At 35.3% G+C, this 26,749-nt stretch overlaps 1 protein-coding gene across 1 annotated transcript; it reads left to right on the top strand.

Moving 5' to 3' along the window:
- Window positions 1-677: 677 nt before the first annotated feature.
- lars1b (leucyl-tRNA synthetase 1b) lies at window positions 678-26,020 on the top strand. Its single transcript, XM_058758518.1, has 32 exons — window positions 678-812; window positions 1,433-1,554; window positions 1,638-1,725; window positions 1,812-1,892; window positions 2,384-2,521; window positions 2,669-2,830; window positions 2,949-3,061; window positions 3,680-3,743; window positions 3,833-3,900; window positions 4,031-4,256; window positions 4,538-4,625; window positions 5,075-5,151; window positions 5,309-5,362; window positions 6,081-6,221; window positions 6,449-6,526; window positions 7,539-7,624; window positions 7,852-7,917; window positions 8,042-8,124; window positions 8,483-8,621; window positions 11,650-11,862; window positions 13,995-14,052; window positions 14,508-14,571; window positions 14,799-14,982; window positions 15,815-15,905; window positions 16,141-16,281; window positions 16,878-17,018; window positions 19,873-19,983; window positions 20,363-20,473; window positions 22,835-22,939; window positions 23,431-23,526; window positions 24,938-25,070; window positions 25,262-26,020. Exons 1-32 carry the CDS (start codon window positions 807-809, stop codon window positions 25,465-25,467), a joined length of 3,534 nt encoding a protein of 1,177 aa, XP_058614501.1. The 5' UTR covers window positions 678-806; the 3' UTR covers window positions 25,468-26,020.
- The last annotated feature ends 729 nt before the right edge of the window (window positions 26,021-26,749 follow it).

Raw genomic sequence — 26,749 nt, 5'->3', positions numbered from 1 at the left:
TCCAGGGTCACATTTGATATTGAACTCTGTTTACGTTTGGATGTTCGTAATATTTCTGAGAAGAAGAAGAAGAAGAAAAACAAACAACAAAAAAAAACTACACACCCCAACAACAACAATATGGCAAATTAAAATTATTATTATTGTAGCTTTTTGAGGATAGTTGCGCTATGACTTCTACAAGTGATCAGTTACACAGGAAGTGGACTGTACTGTGCATAAATATACATATCTGCATAGATATGTGCATAGATACACATATAAGTTTAGCTGATTTCCTATGTAAATTAAAAAGAAACAAATAAGCAGTTAAAACATATCAGATTTTGAATTATTGAGCCATCTGTAAATAGAGATTCAAGGTTTAGATGATTTTCCCCTCAATCCCCTCAGTTGAGTCAAAACGAAATGTAAAACATGTATTATTATTATTAATACTTTTTTTTAAACTTTATATTATTATTATTAATTATTTTACTTTCATTTATTTTTAAATCATTTTTTTTCTTTTCTCTAAATCCCTGGCTGTATGTATATGTTGATTGTTTTTACTCACTGTTAAGTCCAATGGTCAAAATGCTTTAACAGTATGTTTTCCGATGTCAAATGTTACTTGCAAAATGGTAATAAAAAATACTTAACGAGAGAGAGAGAGAGAGATATGTAGTACTGTGGCCCTACGAACTCCATTACCCATGATACAAAGCGTCATCCGGCGGCGACGTTTCCTACGGTGTCATCAGCAGAGTGCGCGTGGGTTTTTACTCTTCAACAAATCCTGCTGAAGTTACAGCGAATAGATCAGAATGACGGTAAATTTCATTTATGCTAAGCCGTTTTAATGGTTTCACTCTTTACTTCATGCGGTTTAGAATATTGCATGCTTCATGATCTCAAACAACAAAAAATGAAAATAAACCTGTCCATTGAGCAGCATGGCTTATCTTTAGCAGCTAGCTTCATGCGAATGTGTCCCTTGTTCAGTTACCCTTATGTTCTTTGAGTCCTGAACGAAAAATAGTAACAACCGTTCGATCCACACAGTGAGCGATCTCAATAACGTTGTAACTTTCTTGCAAGTTTGATGAAGTTGGCAGAGTAATATGAATGGAGTTGACAGCTGTCAATCAGTGAAACTGATGTTCTGATCTAGACACAAGTACCAGTATGTAGTTTAGCAAATGCACCATTTTGGTAGCTGGAAGTTTTGTTAATAAACATAAACTATGACACTGAACAGATCACTAGATGTGCATTAAAATATGAATTAAAGTTGTTAACTAATTACATATAATTTTAGTGTACAAATATCTAATATACCCAATATGTAGTATGGTAATATAATAATGAAATTGTGCTTATTTAATATTTTGTATACGCAAGTTTAATTAACTGATCTAGTGTTTTAATCTGGTGTTATGTGTCATTCCAGGAACGCAAAGGAACAGCAAAACTTGACTTCTTGAGGAGGATTGAGGAGGAGGTTCAACAGAAATGGGAGCAGGAAAAGATTTTTGAGATTGATGCTCCTACCACCATTGGAGAAAGTACAAAGTGAGCCTGTGTTTATATGTTTTCCGAAGGTTTACATATTATTATATTCATGACTAATTATGTATTCTTATCTGTTTACCCAGTAAGAACAAGTATTTTATTACGTTTCCTTACCCATACATGAATGGGAGACTTCACCTTGGACATACGTTCTGCCTGTCGAAGTGTGAGGTGAGTCCGAAATCAAATTAAAGAAGATATCCAAGATGAAATTCCATAGCATTTATGACTCAATTATAATCTCCAATGTCCTGTAGTTTGCAGTAGGTTACCAGAGGATGAAAGGAAAGCATTGTCTTTTCCCATTTGGACTTCATTGCACTGGGATGCCCATCAAAGTGAGTAGATTAAAAGTTCTGCATCTCAGATCTGTACACGTTTGTCATCAACAAATATGTTTTATGTGTAAAGGTTGTGTACGTTATTCTGTTTTTTTTTTTCATATTCATCATCCTTTCCTATCAAAATGCATGCTATGGATGCGAAAACGCAAAAAATCCAACCTGATCCGAATTTTTTTATGACGGACGAAAGTTTCAGAGGCAGTGTGTAAAGGTCATTGCACACTGAAACAGAGATTTCGTCCGAGATTTACGACCTCACGTTGTGTCAATCACGTTTGCACACTGCCTCCGAAACTTTCGTCCGTCATAATAAAATGACGGCGCTCTGAAAAGTGGGATGGGTCCAATATCATTGGTCTTCAGAAGTGGGTGGGTCCTGTCCCACCCACATACAATGGTTTCGACGCCCATGGGATGAGGAATACGAAAAAAAATGGAAAAACGCACACGAAAATTTCGGACTCAGTGTGCAATGACCTTAACAGGCATGTGCAGACAAGCTGAAGAGAGAAATGGAGCTGTATGGAAACCCGCCGCAATTCCCTGAGGAAGATGAAGAGGAGGAAGAGCAGAAGAAGATCACCGATGAGGTCATCTTCAAGGAAAAGTCAAAGGGCAAGAAGGTAAATGTGCGCTATGAGGAAATAATAACCTAAATGTTGTAGGACTGAATCCCCACAAAGGTTGATCCAAGAGCTGTGAACGGCGTATTAACACATAATAATTAAAGCTAATAATGTGCACTTGTTTGAATGTGATATCATTGGCAGAGCAAAGCTGCAGCAAAGTCTGGAAGCTCCAAGTTCCAGTGGGACATCATGAAATCTCTGGGGCTGCGGGACGAAGAAATCGTGAAGTTTGCTGAAGCTGAACATTGGCTGGATTATTTCCCTCCGCTTGCTGTAGAAGACCTGAAGAAAATGGGCCTGAAGGTAGTGAAAGTTCACCTGGACATTAGTAGTTCTGGATGTTTCTTTGTAGTTTGCCATTTAAAGCAACATGATTTGACATTTGTGTCTGTAAATGAAGTTTTTCACACTAATGTTTTAGGCTGATTGGCGGCGTTCCTTCATCACGACCGATGTAAACCCTTTCTACGACTCTTTTGTGAGGTGGCAGTACATCACTCTGAAAGAGAGAAAAAAGATCAAGTTTGGGAAAAGGTGTGGTAACAATATTGAAATAAATTTTTACATATTAATCGAAGTTTAATAATCTTTGCAGAAATGTAAGACTTCGTCAGAGAAAAGCAAAGTTTGTGCACGGTACACATTATTATCAAAAACTAAAATTAGCTGTTCTATGCAAGTTATTTTTAGGTTGTCTCAAAAAAAAAAAATTACAAAAAATAACCAAACAGGAACCAAATACTAACGTTAGGTGAACATTCTCTGTTAGTTGTGCTATATTTTAATTTATTGTAAGAATTTACAAACTTATATTGAGTTGAAAGTTTCCATTCATATTACTGTTGATCAGTTAATTAATTATCAGCCTTGGTTAATGGTGTCTGCACAAAATTACTTTAAAATAGACCATTTTAAAACCTTATGATTTTATTTTATTTATTTATTTATTTTTTTAAAGTATTTTACACTTCTCAGACATATCTACTTAAACGTGATCATGAAATATAAATGTTTAACTTTATATATTAACTGTATTTTGTTTTATTTATTTAATAATTTTAACTTTATGTATCGCATTTTTTTGTTATCATTGTTTTATTTTTAAATTCTGAAATGTTTAGTTTTAAAATTAAACCTTTCTTGCTCTTACAGATACACCATTTACTCTCCCAAAGATGGTCAGCCCTGCATGGACCATGACAGACAGACAGGAGAGGTGGGCACCGTTTTTAATCAAGAAATTCCTTTAAAATTGCTGTAAAATAAGATAGTTGTTTGTATCTTTAGTAATGTTCTGTGTCGCAGGGAGTTGGTCCCCAAGAGTACACCCTGATTAAGATGAAGATTGTGGAACCTTACTCAGCAAAATTGAGGTACAATCTATAATAATATGACAATGAATAATTGTCATGCTCTGACTATGGTACCAAAAACATGGTGTTTGTAAGTCATTTTGTTTGAACTCTTATTTAAAGAAGGTTTTTGTTTTGTAAATGTTTACAGTGGCCTTAAAGGCAAGAACATTTTTCTGGTGGCTGCGACTCTGAGGCCTGAAACCATGTTTGGTCAGACGAATTGCTGGATTCGGCCAGATATGAAGTACATTATATTTGAGACGGCCAGCGGTGACCTGTTCATCAGCACGCAGCGGTCAGCCAGGAATATGTCCTTCCAGGGCTTTACCAAAGAGAATGGAGTGGTTCCTGTCATCATGAACATCATGGGCCAGGTTGGTGTCTTTTTTAACCTTATGTTTGTGTATTTATTTATTCATTCATTCATTCATATGGAGGTGAAATGTAACATTTTTATAACATTCACTCAACTTTAAAAAAAAAAAAAGGAATGTTAACTACAAAAAAGATCATAATTTTAATCTTGGCAATGCATGCTGTACTAAAGTATTCTCAGTACTTTTTGTGAAATTACACAATATAATTCACAAACTGAATCAAGTTTATGCACGCTGACTGCTCATTTACAGATTCACTCCCTCTCCCATTTTTTCAGGACATCCTCGGCTGCGCTTTGAGCGCCCCCCTCACCTCATACAAGACCATTTATGCCCTGCCAATGCTCACCATTAAAGAAGACAAAGGTACCTGACACCAGCCCACAGTATCGTCGCATCACATTACCCCTGCACAGACAAGATGCATCTCTGAACAGGCCGCAGGGCAATGCCGCATGGTTTTAATAGCCGAAGTGAAAGCGGTGTTACTCATTGCGGAGCACAGTGAAGCTAGGAGAAATGGAATATGGAAATGTCCATAATGGATGTTCCCTCAGGCTGCACGGACCACATTACTCCAAACACAAACTGCATCTCACCTAATGTGATTTGTCAGTTATTCTTTTTCTTATACCCTGGGCTCCTGGTTTCATCCTGAAAGGGCCATCCCCAAATTGAAATGTCAGAAATTTCATTATCGATCACTGGTTGTCTGATTGTGGGAAAAATGTTGTTTTTGAAAAAAATGTGAGGTGGAGCATTTAAAGTAAGTTACCTTATTATGGAGTTTGTTGAAATCTAATTTGTCATGACAGGAACTGGAGTTGTCACCAGTGTTCCGTCAGATGCTCCCGATGATATCGCTGCTCTGAGGGACATTAGAAAGAAACAGGTGTTGTATTTGTTTTGTGGTGTTTCATTTTCTTTTTTTGATTCGATTTTGTTTGAGTTCCTTCAATGAGGGAAATTCCCAGAGAAATAACTGTAGTTCAGATAAGGTGAATGTTTCTGTTGCAAAAATGCCTGAACATGTTTTTTATTTTTTTTAGGCTTTGAGAGAGAAGTATGGAATTCAAGATTATATGGTTCTACCATTTGAGCCGGTAAGAAGTATTTTTAAAGCCCTTATCCAAAGCTTAACTATGAGAAAAGTCCAGTGGCGGTTTGACAGTTCCAGGGCTGCGTTTAATAATAAAAAGTATTTATATGTTATGTTAAAATATATATTGACAATACATGTACTGCAGTACTTCCATACTGTTGAGTAGTGTTGCACAGTTTGGGGAAAATTTAATTGTAAATGTAATATGTGATTTTTCTGACTAATAAATAAAAACATAGCATTCTTGCACAACAACAACAACATTAAAATGAACAGTACGCAAAATAAATTAACAAAGTCTGTTTTCAATTGGAGAACATAAATCACAAGGGAGTCTATTAACTTTTGTCTAAATGTAATCATTCATTTTTTTTTTTTTTTTTGAATTATTTAAAATTAGTTTAAGAATTACTTTTTTTTTTAAATGATGCATTGTTGGGAAAGTAGCAAACAAATCAGTAAAGTTAATTTCAAATGGCTTGTTATTAAAATTATTAATGTTGCCGTCAGATTAGAAAACATCGGTTGCCAAGATGTTTCAAGAAAGTGGCTATAATTGTTTTTTTATCTTCATAGCTAACAAGTCTGGGTTTGCAACTTTATAAAAAAAGGCCATTTGCCTCGCTATGCTTGTCAGATTACTTCATGGATTGAGTTATTTTTCCAAACATCCTAGATTCTGTGTGTCTGAAGTGGCTTATGGTTTTCTGTTCTACCAGGTACCCATCATTGAGATTCCAGGTTATGGGAACCTGTCGGCTCCTTTGGTTTGTGATGAACTAAAGATCCAAAGCCAGAATGACAGAGAGAAACTGGCTGAGGCCAAAGAGAAGGTCTACCTCAAGGGCTTTTATGAGGGGGTAAGACAATCTGAACACAAACATCACTTCAATTCATCATTTTCTTCCTTAATATACAGTAGTACCATAGATGAATGCATATAGGGGCACTCCATGACATATGCTTGTTTTAGATCACCTCACGTTGGTGGTTAGAGTACTGTGTGTTTGCTTTAGATATCTGCTAAATGACAGCTTATTCCTACATGTGAAGATCTGAACAACTTTACTGAACTTTGTTTTGCAAGATCATGTTAGTGGAGGGTTTCAAGGGACAGAAGGTCCAGGATGTTAAGAAGCCCATTCAGAAGATGATGATGGAGAAGGTTGGTGGACCATATGTAATAAATGACATGTAATAATAGTCAGAACTTGTTTTAAATGGAACAGTTTAGATGGCCCATATTATAAGACGATATGGAACTCATACTCAAGGGAAAAAAACCACCCCAGTTTTATTCAGGGGCCCAAACTGAGCTGAAATATTTAATTTGGTGCAGTTGTTGATGTGTATATGGCCAAAAATAAGATGATATTCTGATTGTAGCATTGCAATCAATTGCTGAGATAGCAAATTAATTTCCACAGACGTAGAAGTACATAAATGATGATTAATAATGAAATAAATAGTAAATGTTAACAGAATTTAAAAAATATATATTTGCAATCCATTTACAGTTCAGTATTACAAACCTGATATCCGATTAAGGAAAAATGCTTAAGGATAGGAAAATATATTGGTAAAACCATTTTCTCAATTTTTAGTTGTCACGCTACATCTCCCAATAATATCTTTGCAAGATGGTTTTTTTAAATGCTTGTTTTTGGTTTGTTTTTTAATCAAAGCTCTGTAGATTTTAATGTGGGGGCAAAAAATATAATGCAATGCAACAATGATTGATTTGTGAGATGAACATACAAGTAAATATTCCTCTAAAGCCTGATCTATTTGATACTCATATTTTAACATGATTTTTCAAGTAAACCTCAGTTGCTTTAGTCTGGTAAATGTTCATCTTAAAATACTGCTGTAAAAATAGTTGTTTTTCTACATTTCATTAATGATTTGAAAAAGACACTATCTGTATCACAACCTGAAGGTGGATGTTTTTAAAATGATACTAAAAGCCCTTTAACTTCCTGAACAAGTAGATTGTGTACAAGTTTTTGATTGTTAATCATTTAGAGGCCTTACAAGTTTGTGTTTTATATATGTATGTTACAGTAGACTTTGTATGGTTTGAACATTAAATTATGAGTTGCGAATTAATTTTTTTTTTTAATAACGTATCAAAAAAAAAAAAAAAAAGTCTAACCCTTTTTTATTTCTTTTGTTAGGGTGAGGCGATGATCTACATGGAGCCGGAGAAGCAGGTGTTATCTCGGTCTGCAGACGAGTGTGTTGTGGCATTGTGTGATCAATGGTCAGTGCAGAAAACACTCTCAAACAGATTCTACATGCTATTTTATCTCAGAACGCATGATAACATCCACTACCATCTTGTAGTATATTCACTTCTTCTCCAATCAAATCATGCCCTATCCCTGTGATCTTGTGGGATTTTAGTCCTTTTTTGTCGTGGTGACTTGCCTTGAGGCGTCCCTGCTCGATTTGACTTGTCAGACAGTGACTGGGCTCTTTATCTGTCAGGTATCTGGATTATGGCAATGAGGAATGGAAAAAGCAAGCCACAGGCGTTCTGGAGGCTCTGGAGACGTAAGTCTCACACTTTGTGGCATTGGGAGATTACAGTGGAAATTGTCAAGTTGCTGTGTGGCACCGTTGTTGTTAGAGAGGCTGTATGAATGCGTGAATACTGACTGTTTGATTTGCTCTTCAGGTTCTGTGACGAAACCAGGAAGAATTTTGAAGCAACATTGGCTTGGCTTCAGGAACATGCCTGCTCCAGAACGTATGGTCTAGGTAAGACCGGCTTATCTATGTGTCACTGTAGTTAACAAGCTTTGTTGCCAGCTTTTCCTGCATCCTGTTGGATTTTTCTTTTGAAATAAATTGCTTGTAATAGTTAGGCAAACTGCACAAAGTTTTCTTTGCACACATCCTTTTTGAAATCACCTCAGATGGCCGCCTTTGTGTGAAGCTTATCTTAATCAAAGTGGTTTTGTAAGGACAAGGCCCATCTATATTTCTTTTGTAATACTCTTATTCCTCGCTCCTCCCTTGCCCCCAAACCACTCAGCGATACCATCAGCAATTTTCATTCTATTCCTTAGAGAGAACCTTTGATTTTGGACTTCTTTTATGTGTTTGGTTCCCATAGGAACCCGGTTGCCATGGGATGAACAATGGCTCATTGAGTCCCTGTCGGACTCTACCATTTATATGGCTTACTACACTGTGGCACATCTCCTCCAGGGAGGGGTCCTCAACGGACAAGCACCCTCGCCACTGGGAATCAGGTATTATTTTCTTTTCCAGAAAAAGTAGGACAGTTAAAAAATGCAAAACGATGTGAATTATAGAATAAACAAGACAATTCTAATTACCAAATTTACGTAATGCAAGGTTTGTAGGATGAACATCAGTTAAACAGGAGAATGAGGAAAGGTGATTAATGGAATGGCATGAGAATGTAAATGTAAAAGATTTTGAAATGATTCAAAATTTGAAACCATAGAAATTTCGTAATTCTTGTCACACAATCTGTCAATATTACCAAAAAAAAAAAAAAGCCTAAATTAAAAAAAAAAAAAAAACCAAGCTCATTGAAGACAAGTAAACAATCAGTGATTAAATAAGAAGCTAATTACAAGAAATAGGACAAAAATAAACTATAGTAGAACAAATAAATAAGAAATGCTACATACATTGTATTAAGTAATGTATGCTAAAAAACTGCATATTCTTCACTATTTATTTGTATTAAAGTTACAAAAGTGATTTAGTCAAGAGCAGTGAGAGATTTTCTCTCTTTTGTTATTTGATTAACATGGATGACAGACAGCAGGAATATTAGACTGCTGTCACTTTAAGAGCTACCCGGATCCAATATACTGTTACACATGTTTTCTTTCTCAGCTGTTTGCTTTTTTGCAACAAGTCTGTGTATTTAACCATTCAAGGTCTATAAAGTGGCAAAGATAACTCTGTTCCATACTCTCGCACTCTATGAGCAGCGTCTTCACATGTGAGCACCTCATTTAGCTGCTGATTGCATTTCAGCGGCTTAAAATCACTTGTGTAAACTCAAAGTTTCCATGACAAGTAATAGCACAGCAATATCACATGAGCGTATAACCGCGATAGAAACAATAGTCCAAAATCTCTACCGTTGACAAATTTCTGCCGGGTTAATTGTGTATATTGCCCACCACTACTTCTTTATATTATATGTAGATCATACCCATTTTCCCCATTTATTCAGCTTAACACTTGGCATTTTACCACCAGCATGGGACAGGTAGTCACTGAATCACTTTAAAGATTAAATGGAGTGCTGCAGGGATGACATATTTTTGTAGGCCAAAACCCAAAAATTAGCATTTTAGCACTTCTGGATCCATCATTCTGAAGTCAATAGGTTTTTTTGAATGTGTTTTTGATTAAATGCCTGAAATAACATCTGTGGTAAACATGAGCTCCAGATATTTTTATTTTTTGTTGACATGATAAAATACACCAGTAATACCATCTTGTTAAAAACTTTTACTTATCTTGAAAAAGGAGGTTGTTAGCAGGTGGCTAAATGAGACTACTGTGGTTGTCAGGGACATTAAACGGCATCACACCATAGAGGAAAACTCATATATTCCACTTTTATACCCTCATTGTGTATATAGTCATACTCATGCAAATTATTCTAGTTAGAAAATGCTTAATGGTGGTGACGTTGAAGTCATTTGACTGTGGTGCGGTTAGTTTATAGCCTATGTTTAGCTTTTTTCTGCTGCTGATTATATTTAATTTTCAAATTTAAAAGTTGTTCATTTGTGAACAAAACACCTACTCGTATTTTTGTGCACCATCACTGCAGGACTCTATATAGTAAAATAATTAACAAGTAAATTTTACAAATGGACTTTGTGTATTAATTTTTAGAACAGATAACATAGGTAATATATTTAAAGCTGCAGTCCGTAACTTTATTTTTATTTTTTTTGGTTAAAAATGATCCAAAATCAATATTTGAGCAAGTACATAACCAGCCAGTGTTCAGAACTATCGCCTTACTTTAGCCCGATTCACAACGGTTAGCTTATAATAATGTTTTCTAATTTGAGCAGTACGGGTAGGTTTTCACAGGAAATTCGAGCATGGCACTGCGTCATTACGTCACGTCTGTAAACATAAAGATTGAGTCCCGGCTAGTAGGCTATCGCATGTGAGGATGCTGCAGGTCGAGGATCATTTATTGCCTTTTCTCACAGCAGCTGGAATAATTAAATTTATCATTTTGATGGCGGATTGTAATCCAGAAAATATTATGTGTTTATGAAACACATGTGAATGAAATTAAACGATATTCCAGTTTTAAATATGCTTCTGATTACAGATAGCCTGGGATTACACAAGATTTGTATTTTAAAGAAAACCAGTTCGAAGGGAGCATAATTTGCTTTCTGGGTTAAAAGAATTTCTTAATATGAAATTCGAATGGCGTGATAATTAGATTAGACTGTACAGAAATTGAAATCTACACGCTAATACACTATACTTATAGTCACGCAATGCTGATGTTGTTAACATTAAGAATTTGATAATAAAGTATAATAATAATTTGCACGGTTTGATGTGATTATGAGCAAACCGATTTTTAGATTAAAATCACCATTGGTAGAGCGATTTATGGTAATGCTTTTTGTCACAGTTGGTCAGAACAAACGTGGCAGACTTGTTACTTACTTTTTCAGATAGCAATATCTAGTGAAAATTCTTATTTGGGTCATATATTTCAAGATGTAGGCTAGAATCTGTGATTGCGAAGTACAGTAAACATCCACACCGGTGCGGTGACTGACTGCCACACATTCACCTCAAACCAAGAGATTCATCCGCACTGAAGCCGCACCGGAGCACAGCCCACGCAAGGAAGATAATTCCGCAAAAAGCTGCAATTCCAGGTTTTCAACCAGAGATGGCGACAAAGAGGCAATTTACGGACTGCAGCTTTAATTTAAAAAGAATTTAACAAGTAATTAAAGTAAAATTTACATGTACCTGTACCCTAATATCTGCTTGCATTTAACAACCCCACAGTGTTCGGATGATGAATCCAGCAAAAATATCATGGAAAATATGCTATTAAATTGAGTAAAAATAGAAATTGTTTGAGAACTGAAAGATAAAGCTTGCGTAAAATGTGTCGGACTCACTGTGAATCAAATTGAGAACAAAAATAACATGCTCCCACACATATTCATTGTTACTTGAATAAAAAAGGTAATCCACAAAAAAATTGATACAGAAAAACACATTTCCTCCCGTTAGAGCCGAGCAGATGACGAGGGAGGTGTGGGATTACATCTTCTTCAAAACAGTACCTTTCCCAAAGACGGACATCCCAAAGGAAAACCTGCAGAAGCTCAGGAGGGAGTTTGAGTTCTGGTACCCTGTAGATGTGAGAATATCAGGGAAAGATCTGGTGCCAAACCACCTCTCCTATTACCTCTACAATCATGTAGCCATGTGGCCCAATGACAGGTATGCTGCAGTTTACTTATTTTTGATTAAAAAAAGTAATGTATTGCAATAAAAGTACATTTTTTTTCTGTGTATCAGCAGCTTCCCCTACATTTTATTATTGTTGTAATTCCTATATCACAACTAATTACTGCTTAATTTAAAGGTGATATGCAATATTTTTACATTAACCAGGGAAGAGAAAGTAATATTCTAGTAGTAATATAGCGGTTTAATTTAAATGTCACCCTGATGGATATTTACATTGCTACACTTTTTCACGCTTTGTGCTATTTTATTTATTTTTATTTTTTGGTTAAAATGATCCAAAATCAATATTTGAGCAAGTACATAACCAGCCAGTGTTCAGAACTATCGCCTTACTTTAGCCCGATTCACAACGGTTAGCTTATAATAATGTTTTCTAATTTGAGCAGTACGGGTAGGTTTTCACAGGAAATTCGAGCATGGCACTGCGTCATTACGTCACGCCTGTAAACATAAAGATTGAGTCCGGCTAGTAGGCTATCGCATGTGAGGATGCTGCAGGTCGAGGATCATTTATTGCCTTTTCTCACAGCAGCTGGAATAATTAAATTTATCATTTTGATGGCGGATTGTAATCCAGAAAATATTATGTGTTTATGAAACACATGTGAATGAAATTAAACGATATTCCAGTTTTAAATATGCTTCTGATTACAGATAGCCTGGGATTACACAAGATTTGTATTTTAAAGAAAACCAGTTCGAAGGGAGCATAATTTGCTTTCTGGGTTAAAAGAATTTCTTAATATGAAATTCGAATGGCGTGATAATTAGATTAGACTGTACAGAAATTGAAATCTACACGCTAATACACTATACTTATAGTCACGCAATGCTGATGTTGTTAACATTAAGAATTTGATAATAAAGTATAATAATAATTTGCACGGTTTGATGTGATTATGAGCAAACCGATTTTTAGATTAAAATCACCATTGGTAGAGCGATTTATGGTAATGCTTTTTGTCACAGTTGGTCAGAACAAACGTGGCAGACTTGTTACTTACTTTTTCAGATAGCAATATCTAGTGAAAATTCTTATTTGGGTCATATATTTCAAGATGTAGGCTAGAATCTGTGATTGCAGTACAGTAAACATCCACACCGGTGCGGTGACTGACTGCCACACATTCACCTCAAACCAAGAGATTCATCCGCACTGAAGCCGCACCGGAGCACAGCCCACGCAAGGAAGATAATTCCGCAAAAAGCTGCAATTCCAGGTTTTCAACCAGAGATGGCGACAAAGAGGCAATTTACGGACTGCAGCTTTAATTTAAAAAGAATTTAACAAGTAATTAAAGTAAAATTTACATGTACCTGTACCCTAATATCTGCTTGCATTTAACAACCCCACAGTGTTCGGATGATGAATCCAGCAAAAATATCATGGAAAATATGCTATTAAATTGAGTAAAAATAGAAATTGTTTGAGAACTGAAAGATAAAGCTTGCGTAAAATGTGTCGGACTCACTGTGAATCAAATTGAGAACAAAAATAACATGCTGCCACACATATTCATTGTTACTTGAATAAAAAAGGTAATCCACAAAAAAATTGATACAGAAAAACACATTTCCTCCCGTTAGAGCCGAGCAGATGACGAGGGAGGTGTGGGATTACATCTTCTTCAAAACAGTACCTTTCCCAAAGACGGACATCCCAAAGGAAAACCTGCAGAAGCTCAGGAGGGAGTTTGAGTTCTGGTACCCTGTAGATGTGAGAATATCAGGGAAAGATCTGGTGCCAAACCACCTCTCCTATTACCTCTACAATCATGTAGCCATGTGGCCCAATGACAGGTATGCTGCAGTTTACTTATTTTTGATTAAAAAAAGTAATGTATTGCAATAAAAGTACATTTTTTTTCTGTGTATCAGCAGCTTCCCCTACATTTTATTATTGTTGTAATTCCTATATCACAACTAATTACTGCTTAATTTAAAGGTGATATGCAATATTTTTACATTAACCAGGGAAGAGAAAGTAATATTCTAGTAGTAATATAGCGGTTTAATTTAAATGTCACCCTGATGGATATTTACATTGCTACACTTTTTCACGCTTTGTGCTATTTTATTTATTTTTATTTTTTTCATGATAGTGGCAAATGGCCAAAAGCAGTACGTGCCAATGGTCATCTTTTGCTAAACTCTGAAAAGGTGAGTCTTTCTTGTTAGGAAAGACATACACTGAGTTTGTGCTAACCTTAGCTACAGTACCATAAATTGTGCTCCAGTGTAATTGTGAGGACCACATTTCTGAGAATCTCTTAACAAAACGTCATACTATTATAGTATTTATTAACATTTTGATTTAGCTTTTATTTTATATTTTCAGCTTTTGTTTTAAGTTTTAGTAATGTTATGTGCTTTTGTTTTTTTAAATGCATTTTTGCCTTTATTTTTTATTTCAGTTTTAGTCATTTTAGTGCTTATACTTATTTTATTTCAGTTAGTTGGCAAGGCAACATTTCTAAATATAAAGTTTTTTTGTTTGTTTTCAGTGGTATATCAATTAACAAAATAGTTTTAGTTTGTTCCTCGGTGTTTACGAACGTTTACGGTGTTGTGGATGGTCCTCTTCAGTCGTCTAATTAGGTGTTTATACCCACCAGATGTCCAAATCCACTGGCAACTTTCTCACTTTGAGTCAAGCCATTGCCAAGTTTTCAGCAGATGGTAAGTCCTTCCTAAATACTGGTTCATTTGAAGGCCACACACTTTACATGCGGTCAGACTCTTACTGCAGAAGGAGTAGGTTTAATACCTATGCATGTAAAGTCTAACTTTGTGATCCCCTCGAAGAAGATATATATGTCTTTTTATGTGACCTGTAATGTAGAATTATGAATGTAAATGCCATAAACCTCATTAAACACATGCCAACCTGTCTGTATGTGTTGTAGGTATGCGTTTGGCTCTGGCTGATGCAGGAGACACAGTGGAGGATGCTAACTTTGTCGAGGCCATGGCAGATGCAGGAATATTGCGTCTCTTTACATGGGTGGAATGGGTGAAAGAGATGATCGTCAATCAGAACAACCTGAGGACCGGACCAGCGGACACGTTTAATGACAGAGTATTTATTAGGTAACACGAAGTGCTGACAGAAGTGTGAAAAAAAAAAAATGCATTCATGTAAAATTCACTTTCCATGCAGTAATATAGTGAATGTATTATATTGTGGTATAATAACAATAATAGAAGTGTACTGTTAAGTAGTGAAAATAAAATAGGAATAGGTGCACTACCATTCAAAAGTTTGGGTTCAGTAAAATAATTGTATTATTTTTATTTTTTATTTTTTTCTGAAAGAAATCAATGCTTTCATTTAGAATGACATATTAATCAAAAGTAACAGTAAGGACATTTATCATTTTACAAAAGATTTATGTTTCTCACAAATGCTGTTGTTTTGAACTTTCCATTAATCCTGAAAAATGTATCATGGTTTTTATAAAATATTAAGCAGCACAATTGTTTTCAACATTGATAATAATAATAAATGTTTCTTGAGCAGCAAATCAGAGTGATTTCTGAAGGGTCGTGTGACACTGAAGACTGGAGTAATGATGCTGAAAATTCAACTTTGCCATCACTGGAATAAATTGCATTTTAAAATATAGTCAAAAAGAAAACGTCTCTTAAAAAACAGTTTTTACTGTGTTTTTTTATTAACTAAATAAAGTCTTGGTGAGCTTCTTTTAAAAACATTTTTTAAAAAGTCTTACCGACCGCAAACTTTTGGAACAGTAGTGTGTATATATAGAACAGTCAGTCAGTCGCTCGTTCATTCAGTCATTCATTCCTAACTGTTTAGAATTTTTGACTGCTAAATTAAGGCACAGTTTTAATATGTAAAAGGGTCTTTATATTTTATCTATTTATTTATTTCCACCTGATTATCTATGTCTGTCTGCAGTGAAATGAATTCCAGCATCATTAAAACAGAGCAGCACTTTGAGAGAATGATGTACAAAGAGGCGTTGAAGAGCGGTTTCTTTGAGTTCCAGGTAATGCGTACACAATTACATTCACCATCCTTCACATCAACATCCGTTGGCTAAATAATCATGGGGTGGAGTCACATGGACATCTACATTAGTAATATTAATTAAAAAGAACAATAAGACACCACGCCACTTCAAGAGACTGCATGTGTTATTCCATGATATGTCAGGAAATTTTCAGCAGTATAAACTATGGCAGCGAGGCTATGTTTAACAACAAATTCTTGATTATTTGAAGGCCGCCAAGGATAAATACAGGGAGTTGGCCATCGAGGGCATGCACAGGGATCTTGTGTTCCAGTTTATCGAGAACCAAACACTCCTGCTGGCTCCCATCTGCCCCCACCTGTGTGAACACACCTGGTCCCTGCTGGGGAAGGTGAGACCCCCTCTACACTGAAGGACAGGTTTCCACGAAGGAATTGCCTGCTTACTCCTAAACCATAACATTTCACAGCCAATCATAGTATTGAGGAACTATAGTAAATGGCATTCTCCACACATACTGTACACCTTGGTGTTCCAGTTGTTTGTTTCAAAGGCACAAATCCTAAACTGTATGCAACAGATACAATCATGCAACAATGTCACACTTTTGACAATATTGTGAATTGACATTCAATTAATTATAGTAAGAAAAATATCTTTAACAGCTAGTTTTAATTACTATTATTTTGGGGGATTTCTTTTTTCCAGAATATAAATAAGGAATGTTTAAAAATAAGTGAAAGCTTTATTTAGACTTAAATTGCATCCGTGGTATATCTATTCTTGCATTATGTTTTGTCCACTGAATTTTAAAATTTTAATTTCAATGCTCGAATATTATATTCCTTTAATCAGCTAATAACAATTGACTGACTAAGGGATTTATTTGTTTTCTTTTTTTTTTTTTTTAAGTAGTAGAAACAGAAATTAAACAAATCTTTAACTGAGCTGCACAGTTAACACACTATTTATTTTCTCTCCATACAGAGCGGTTCTATAATAAAGGCTCGCTGGCCTACAGCTGGTCCGGTGGATGAGATCTTGATTCGGTCCTCACAGTATCTGATGGACACTGCCCATGACCTCCGTCTTCGCCTGAAAGCTTACATGCAACCGGCCAAGGGCAAGGTATGGACTGACCACACTTTTATGGATTTTGAAATATGTCTAAATTTAATCGGCAGACCAAAAACCCAATTTAAAATAAAACATTGTCTTCAGGAAAATGGAACAAAAGTGCTAAAATGCTACCTTGTTTCTGGGTTTTGGCCTACAAAAATACATCCTCTCTCATCTAGGACTGTGACGATAAATCGATGCAGAATCGATTCGTGGATCGATTCTGAGATCTTCCGAATGCATTGCGATTCTCTCTGGAATCGATTCTGAGCTTAGATTTTAACAGCAGATGGCGCACTAATCTATTTTTTTTATCAGCACACTCAAATGCTCACGAAGAAGAATGCTGAAGAGCGCTTGTGCGTGTCATGAATCGAGTCATGTAATTTCACCGCAATTTCACCCTTGTAATTCGCTTCAACCTTTTCAAATTTTATGAATTATTATTTTAGGTTCAAGTGTGTGTAAGGATTTGGAAACAAGCAGAGTAAGGCTGTTTCTAAAGCATGCATTGCCATCTGCTGTTCAAAACTAAGCTAGAATCGACTCTAGAAAGAATCGCGATGCATTTGGGAAATCCAAGAATCGATGCTGAATCATTTCTCGATTCGCGATGCATCGATTTATTTTCCCAGCCCTACCCTCATCACTCTGTTAGAAATTAAAACCATTAGAGTTCCCACTATACATTATCATCACAATGTAATAAGTATTTATTTTTAAATTTTTTTCTTCTGTTTGATGTCGACTTGTTTTTTCTTATTTTGTCATTAAGAAAGTCAAGTGTCTGTTCTCTTAAGTTCTGATGGGCCATGCGGAGTAGAATGTTCATAACAACAGGATAAAACTAACCATGCGATGTTCGTGGGATCCTTACCAAATTCACATGTAACATACCAGCTTGTTGACATTGAGGGAACCTGTCAGGAGATTAAACTGTTTTGGCAAAGCTTTGCATATTACAGTGAAACTTGGTAAGTTTCCTTAAGGCTACAGCACACCAAGCCAACATCAAAGAACTAGCAATGATGAAATCCGTGTTGTCACCTCATGTCCTCTGTGTCTGGGCCAAAAAGTTGTGCTTGAACAAACAAAAGCTACAGCCTACTGGCAATTAGCATGCACATTCTGGGCCTGCGTGAGCAGTAATAACGCTCTGTACCAGCAGATGGCAGTAGTCTCTATTCATCATTCAAGAAGGGAAACCAAAACTAGTACTGCGGATATACACGTTAGAATTCTAATATAAGATGAAGATGTAAAATTGAGAAGAGCATTTTTGTAATTATATCGCGATAATTATCGTTATCATTTTATCGCCCAGCCCTAAAGTGCAATATTGACATTGATAAGTGGCGTCATTTGCTTGCTTTCACTGAACAGCCAATCACAGTAATCTCTCATGACTGCATCGATGTCATCTCAACATGTTGAATTGGCCTTAAAAACTATGCTGACAGATGCTCAATTAGGTCCGGTCTTTAGGTTCCCTCTGAACTTTAGGAACTGCACCTCCTAGTGGCCAGAATTGGCTATGTTTGCCCATTTCTGTTGAAATGTTTATTCTAAAATCATATTTCTGGTTAGGGCTGTGCAATTAATCGCATGCGATCGCATGCGCAAGTCGCAGCAATATCTGCCACTGCTTTGCTTGGTACTGTAATTGCTGCTTGCAGCTATATTTATAATAATTCTCTGTGGTGAGAATTCGCCAAACTTTGCACTCAGGAAAGGTCAGTGGCTAATTTCTTGGATTGATTGCATAGTAACTAGTGTTAAATGTGATGTTCAAAACCTCAACCCTGCAACCTCAACATTAAAGTTTGAGTAATTTATGAAGATTTTCAGTTAGGTTACTTTATGGTAGCTACCTGTTGGGTTTGTACTTGAAATTAGTAGCATTATTCATAAAATCCTTGTAACATTAAGCTATTAGTCAGAGATCTCGCACCTCCAGACCCCAGCAGTCCAGCATGCTGCCCAACCCCTCCCGAACATAATTGACATTAAGAATGAATCAAGTTGACAGCTGTCATGTAGAGTGAGTTCAGCAGTGTCCCAGACCTCCCCTGACAGAGGAGTAGTGCATTATCCCTCGCTTTTAACATGGGACGGTTTCCCTACAGTCTGCTTCTACCTTTGCTGAGCCTTATGTAAGCGTTATGAGTCAAGGCTCCGAGGAGGGAGGCTTTTCTCAGTCCTGTTGTTGGGACCATGTGGTAATGGATGTCGCTTTGAATAAGGAGTTGTTGTGCTGATGTGTTTTAGAGGGTTTTAGACTCTGAAGGAAACTGTACTGGTGGTAACTGGATATAAAAATAAGAATATAAAACTGGATATAAAAGTAGGGCTAGAGTTAAATTTATAGAGAGTATAAAAAGAATACTTTTGAAAACTTATTTTATATAATAATAATAATATATGACTACCCATTTATGTAAAAATGGCAAATAATAAATCATTGGTTAATAGCAGTTACATTCATAGATTTAAAGTATATTTTTGAGAACATTCTCAATATAAAATAATTTAAAAAAAATAAAAAATGTTTTTTAAATAAAATCTGAAAATAATTATAAAAATGTATTATTATTTATAATAATAATAATAATATCACTACCAACTTATGTATAAAAAAGATAAATAGGGCTAGAGTTACTAATAATTACAATGATATAATATATAATTATGAATACATTCATATATCACAACCCCTTTATATTAAAATAAACCCATTTATGTTATTAAGAACAAATGTTTAGTGTATAGAATTCTTGACATTAAAAATAATACTTTATGATGTTGCTGCACTTATACCATCTTATTTCTAGTTTTAAGTTTTGCTTTCTTTTGTCTATCACAGAAGGGAGACAGCAAACCACCAGCTAAGCCCACACACTGCACCATCTACGTAGCAAAGACCTACCCGCCGTGGCAGCACAGCGCCCTCTCTCTGCTGGGCAAACATTACAAGGTATAAACACCCTATTCATATCTCATATCAAAGTGTACAAACTGAGACAATCTTCACATATTTAATAGGGCTTGACTCAGATTTCATAAATTGATTTGTTGATTTCAATTTCTTTTTGATGTTGTTGTTGTTTATTATTATTTTATTTTATTTTATTTTTTAACATTCTATCAAATAATGCTGTAAAATACACCTGTCGGTTGATGCATTACTATGATATTAAAGGTTCAAATTAACAATAGAGTCCAAATTCAATTGCTGTTAATTTTTCAACACACACAAAGTTTTCATGACCGAAAGCAATTGGTTCATTTCTCTAAGGGTTAAGTTTTGATAGGCTGTCAATCAAACAGCAATTCTTTCCCATTGTCATTTCTAGAGCAACAATGGAGCTCTACCTGACAATAAGGTCATCGCCATGGAGCTGGGTGCCATGCCGGAGCTGAAGAAATACATGAAGAGAGTGATGCCCTTTGTAGCCATGATAAAGGTAGAAGAGTTTGGTCCTTCAGTACAATCTTTGAAAAACTGGGTCTTGGATTTCTGAGCATGGCCAAAGGCTAGCATCAACAAAGACTGTGTTCACAATAGCATAGTGCTGGGCAACGATTAATCGTATCCAAAATAAAAGTTTTTGTGTATATAATATATGTGTGTATATACTGTGTGTGTAGATATATACCGTATTGACCCGAATATAAGACAATGTTTTTTTTTTATTGGAAATACATCTGAAAAAACGCAGTCGTCTTATATTCAGGGCCTAGATTTTGACATGTCAGTTATACACCCACAACAATAGGTGGCACCAAAAACACATAAAACGAGTGTGCCATGAAATATGTAATGTAATGTGTGTTGTAAAGATCGTGAGTGAAAACAAAAGAAAAAGAAAAGCTTACAGCGGCATGAGTCGTGACTGTCATGTTAGCCTGATGGGACCAAACTTCCTCTGTAAGTGATTTTAAAACATAAGACAGTGCCCAGATTTGAAGACTACAATAAGATTTCACTTCTACTGATAATACAATTTTGGTAGACTACTATGAGATGGATAGCCTAAATGTCCTAATTCAGATGGGATACCTGTTTTTTATTTATTTTTATGGTATATCAAAAAGTGTATATTTTTAAATGTGATTGTTGGTACATTTTACCAGTATTTACCATACTTTCAAAACAAAAATTAAAATAGGAAAAATATGCAATATGAAAATAATTTGACAAAATGTGTTCTACAGAGAGGGGAAAAAAACAAAAAAAAAAACAGATTTGGTTTTCAAAAAGGTACATCTGGAAAAAGGGGGGTCGTCTTATATTTGGGTCAATACGGTGTGTGTGTGTATATATATATATATATATATATATATATATATATTAGTGGTGGGCCGTTATCGGCGTTAACGTGAGACTCTTATCGGGCGATTAAAAAAAAATATCGCCGTTAATCTATTCGCAAAGTTGGGTTGGGAGCTGGATCTATACTACGCAAGCTATGACTTTCACCTTGGTATTTTAGCGCGGATGTATACCTAGCCGAATTGCACTGTAGGGGGCGAGATCAAGTCTTCGAACCTGTGTGTATGCGTGCTAACATGGATGCAGCTATGAAGCCGCCGGGTTTGCTTCAGGGAAAATTTATTTTTAAGAAGCTTCCCAATGGAAATCGGCAAGTCATTTCTGTCTCTACGTTACATGGTCGCGCTCTCTGTATCGCGCGCACAGCGGAGTTCCGCCCCGGTTCGCGCACACACACACACACACACACACACACAAACAAGCGTGGCGCACACACAAGTGAGCACACTCCCACTCCTATTTGTAAATATTAAGCCGCAAAACGTCCATCTAAATATGACTTCTGTGTGTCTCTGTGTTAATGTATGGCGCAGACGCACGGGTTTGTTCACTCATACAGAAGACCGCGTGACGCTTGCGGCGATATTAACGTCTGTCGTCTCACTAAATGAGGACATAAATACATGAACAACATCTCCAGAACTGCTCTGAGAGTCACTTCATGAGCATTCGAGCGTTTCATTTGAGAAAAACTATCCTCACGGCAACCCGTCAAAATAAAAGTTCGGTTTCACTTGAAGACATTGGGCAGAACGTAAAAGGCTACTACTACTAAAACTATTAAAACCTTATCTTTAAGGAATAATCATACAATGTCTTCAATGTTATTATCAATATTAAATTCTTGATGACTGCTAGTTGTTTACTTATCTACTTGGCAGAATTCAAATGAGCCATTTTAATCTAGATTAATCTTATTTTGGATGCAATTAATCATTGCCCAGCACTGCAGTAGCATACTACCATACTATTTCTGCTGTATGTATATTAAACACAGTATGCAAATTTATATATATTTGTGTAAAAAAAAAGCAATAAGTGAAGTAAACACTATATACACAAAACTGTATATAAATTGTGTTTTACTAAATGTTAAATGTTAATGAACACAATAATTTGTGTATATATACCAATAATATATGTACACATTAAAAATGCAGCAAGGAGCAAAAACAGTTTTAATATTACAAAAGATTTATTTTGTCAAAGTAATACTGCTCTTTTTTTTCCTGAAAAAAAAAAAATAAATAATCACAGTTCAAAATTTCTATAAAAATATTAAGCATCTCAACTATTTTCAAAATTAATGAATCAGCATATTCAAATGGTTTCTGATTTTTGTCTCACTGAAGACTGTATTTCAATAATGCAAACTATATAAATAAATATTTATTTTTTATGTTAGTTGTATTGCATAGTAACATTATTGAATGAAATGTGTCATTTATATGCATTTAAATTGGTCCTGTGTCTCTCTTGTGTGTGTTTCCAGGACAACCTAGAGAAAAACGGGCCCAGGGTTCTGGATCTAGAGCTGGAGTTTGACGAGCGTGCTGTCCTACTGGAGAACATCGTTTATTTGACTAATTCACTTGAGGTAATAGCGCATAACTACATGAAAAGCAAACTAAATGTTCAGTTCTACAAAACCAAAGGACAGATAACAAGAAAGACCCTAACTTTCGTAACACTTAAATAAAATAGAAATTGACCATGTATGGCTTAATTAATGTCCCTGGTCTTATTGTACATGACTCATCGGTACACAATAAAGCAAAATCATTCAAATAATTTTACTTGCATTAATTTAATAATTAATGCAAGTAAATTAAATAAAGCAACACCTTCTAAACAAGCCAATTATTTTCATTTGAATATTGTTTTACTCTAAAATGCATTGCAAAGGTTTCTTTTTTCCCTCTCATTTTAGCCATTTTTCTTTTTTAATAACCAAGCTGCGTTGCTGAAAGCACTATTATTAGCGGACTCTTGGTCTGATCTCATTGTTAGTTGTTTCAGTCAATAGCTAAATGATAACCGGTGTCATTCTTTCTCTGACCCTCCTTCCCTCTCCGTCTCCTCCATCAGTTGGATCAGATAGACGTTGCGTTCGCCTCTGAAGCAGATGACAAATTGAAGGAGGACTGTTGCCCTGGGAAACCGTTATGTGTCTTCAGATCTGAGGTGATGATGAGAGCCCACTGAGGCCATCATGGCTGCTGCACCATCTATTATTTCTGTTTTTTAATGGTTGATCTGGCCTGTGCTGCATGTAGCTAGAGACAGACTAATTTTAGAAGCACGCTGTGCATCGCTAATGATTCTTGGATGCATCTCAATAAGGTGTAGTGTAATGTGTTCATTCAGACATAAAATGTTTCTGAATTATTGCTAGGCTTTTGGAAATATATTTGAAATATGACAACATGTTTTTATACAGGATTTGGTATGCAGTGTTCCCACAACCAAAGAGAAAAACTGGAAATATTACAGAATTTTCAAATTGTGATATCCAGATCTGGAAAGACATGGAAATTTAATAGAATAAAATAAAGACTTAAATAAATAAATAATTTTTTTTTTTTGTGAAATCCATGATCTATTTTTTTTTCAGTATTCTTTGATTTAATAGAAAGTCAAAAATACACAATTTATTTGAAATAGTAATATTTTTTAACATTGTAAATGTCTTTCCTGTCTCTTTTGACCAAGTCAATGTTCCCTTGCAATAAAATGGTATTGTATCAAAGTTTCTATTGCTGTTTTCAGCATTGATAATAGTCAGAAATGTTTCTTGAGCAGCAAATCAGCATATTAGAATGATTTCTGAAGGATCATGTGACACTGAAGACTGGAGTAATGATGCTGAAAATTCTATTGTGTTCTGTTTTAAAGGGTTAGTTCACCCCAAAATGAAAATTCTGTCATGAATTACTCACCCTCATGTCGTTCCAATCTCGTAAGACCTCGAAGATGTTTTTGATGAAATCGGAGAACTATCTGACCCTCCATAGACAGCAACACAACTGAAATGTTCCCAGGTCCAGAAACGTAGTAAATACATCGGTAAAACAGTCCATGTGACATCAGTGGCTCAACTTCAGTTTTGCGACTCTACGAGAATCCTTTTTTTTTTTTTTGCACAAAGAAAACAAAAATAACATAATTTACTCAACCATTCTTCTCCCCCGAGTAACGTCGTCCTGTGATGGCAAAGCTCAGTTTTCAGCAGCCATTATTCCAGTCTTCAGTGTTGGTTGTTTATGCTATTTTTTATTTTTATTTGTAGAAACTGAGAATTGATTTTAAATAGCACTTTTTGTAACAATGTGAAATGTTTGATCAATTGCAATGATCAATGCATACTTGTTGAACTTATATACTTATATAGGTTGTGCTTTTGACAAATTTAAATCTGCATTTTATATCTGTATTAATCTAATAATCATAGACCACTGAAGATATATTGGTCAAATGGTTTGGGGAATCCTGTATATGAGGCAGAAAGTGTCTCATAAACCATGTCTCATGATCTAAATGATGTATCATCAATAAATATGTCCTCTTCAGCTGTGACCTCTGTTTTCTTCTGTAGCCTGGAGTGTTAGTCTCACTGGTGAACCCTCAGCCAGCCAACGGTCTGTTCTCCACCAGGATTGACATCCGACAGGGAGATAACAAAGACAGCATCATCCGCAGACTATCCCGCGTCAACAGAGGCATCAAGGGTAAAGATTACTTACATTTACTTTAGCAAAATTGAAACTTACAAGGTTTTCACAAAACTGTTAAGATATTTAATTCAAGGCAATCAGCTAAAAACACATTTGCAAGTATAACTGAAGTATCCAAATCCTTTGATGCCACTGTATGCTAATGTTGCCATCGTTTTTAAATAACGCTGTTGTAAAATTTGTAGATTTATCCAAAGTGAAGCTGATGCGTTTTGAGGACCCACTCCTCGGACCTCGGAGAATCCCAGTTTTGGGGAAGGAAGAGGAGGGTAAGATGCCCATCTCAAACAGTTCAGTCTTCCACATCAACCTGCAAGAAAACAAAGTTCATATGAGTGATAACGGCCTGAAAATGGACATCGGAGACACTTTAATATACCTGGTCCAGTGATATCTGAGACTTTGTTACAAAGTTTTTCTTTTTCTTTTTTCTGCTCATATGATTATCATAACATACATCTGCAAACAGTATTGATTTTACTGACTGCTTAATGTAGCTGGCATTTAGTCTCTGTGCATCTAGTGAACTCCTCTCTGCATTTGATAAGTGTTCTGTTTAAGGGTCTGCAGTGTCTGTATAACGTCAATAAAATATTCATATCCATTTTCTAGTTTTAAGTAGTAAAAGAGAACTGTATACTACATTCATACACATACATGGCATTGGAAGTATTCATATTTTGTGGACTCTACATATGATATTTGACTTATGTACTTTCATAATGTTTATACCAGTCTATTGGTTTTCATTTGAATTTTTTTTTTTTTTAAATCCGTCCGCTGTTTTAAATAGTTTGCATACAGCTACAGTAGTCCAATTGAGGATGTTATCTTTTGCCTGAAAAACCTTAAAAGGAAGCTTTTTCTTCCTTACTTCCCCCTGTAAAATGTTATGTATTCAGTGAACACTTAATAAATTGATGCAAGTAAAATTTATATTTGTTTCCTTTTTTTTTTTTTAACTGCATAAATGTCAGTCTGGATCATTATCGAGAATTGCTGCCATTTTCATCCTCATTACTTGGTGCTGATATAATTAATAAGAAAAATGCCACATACTGAAATTAGTCTGTTTTATTTAGATATAATAAACTATCACTTGAATTAAATAGCTAGCCATTCATTAATCTCTATTACACTTTTATTGTTTATATTTATATGAACAAAATTATTACACCTGGTAGGTGTTTTTTTTTTTTAAAGAAATTAATACTTATATTCAGCAAGGATGCATTATTTTGATCAAATATAATAGTAACCCCAAAAATATGAAGAAATGTTTCTTGAGCAGCATATTAGAATGATATCTGAAGGATCATGCAACACTGGAATAATGATACTAAAAATTAATCTTTGCATCAAAGAAATTATATATTTATAATTGGTTTTGGTTTTCATTTGAAACTGGACTGGTATTGGTCCAGAGAGTGAGTCTGTCTATCTATCTATCTATCTATCTATCTATCTATCTCTCTCTATCTCTCTCTATCTCTCTATCTATCTAATGGCCAAAAATATCGGCACCCTTGCAATTCTGTCAGAAAATGCAACACTTCTCTCAGGAAATTGTTCCAATTGCAAATGTTTTGCTATTCACATGCTTACGGTTTTTGTTTGCACTGCAACAACGCACAAGAAAAGTCAAACTTAATAAAGTTTCACACAGAACTCAA

The sequence above is a fragment of the Onychostoma macrolepis genome, chromosome 21 (genome assembly GCF_012432095.1).
Source record: "Onychostoma macrolepis isolate SWU-2019 chromosome 21, ASM1243209v1, whole genome shotgun sequence".
Classification (NCBI taxonomy): Eukaryota; Metazoa; Chordata; class Actinopteri; order Cypriniformes; family Cyprinidae; genus Onychostoma; species Onychostoma macrolepis.
The sequence above is the reverse complement of the archived record's forward strand: the minus strand, read 5'-3'. Positions and strand labels throughout refer to the sequence as shown.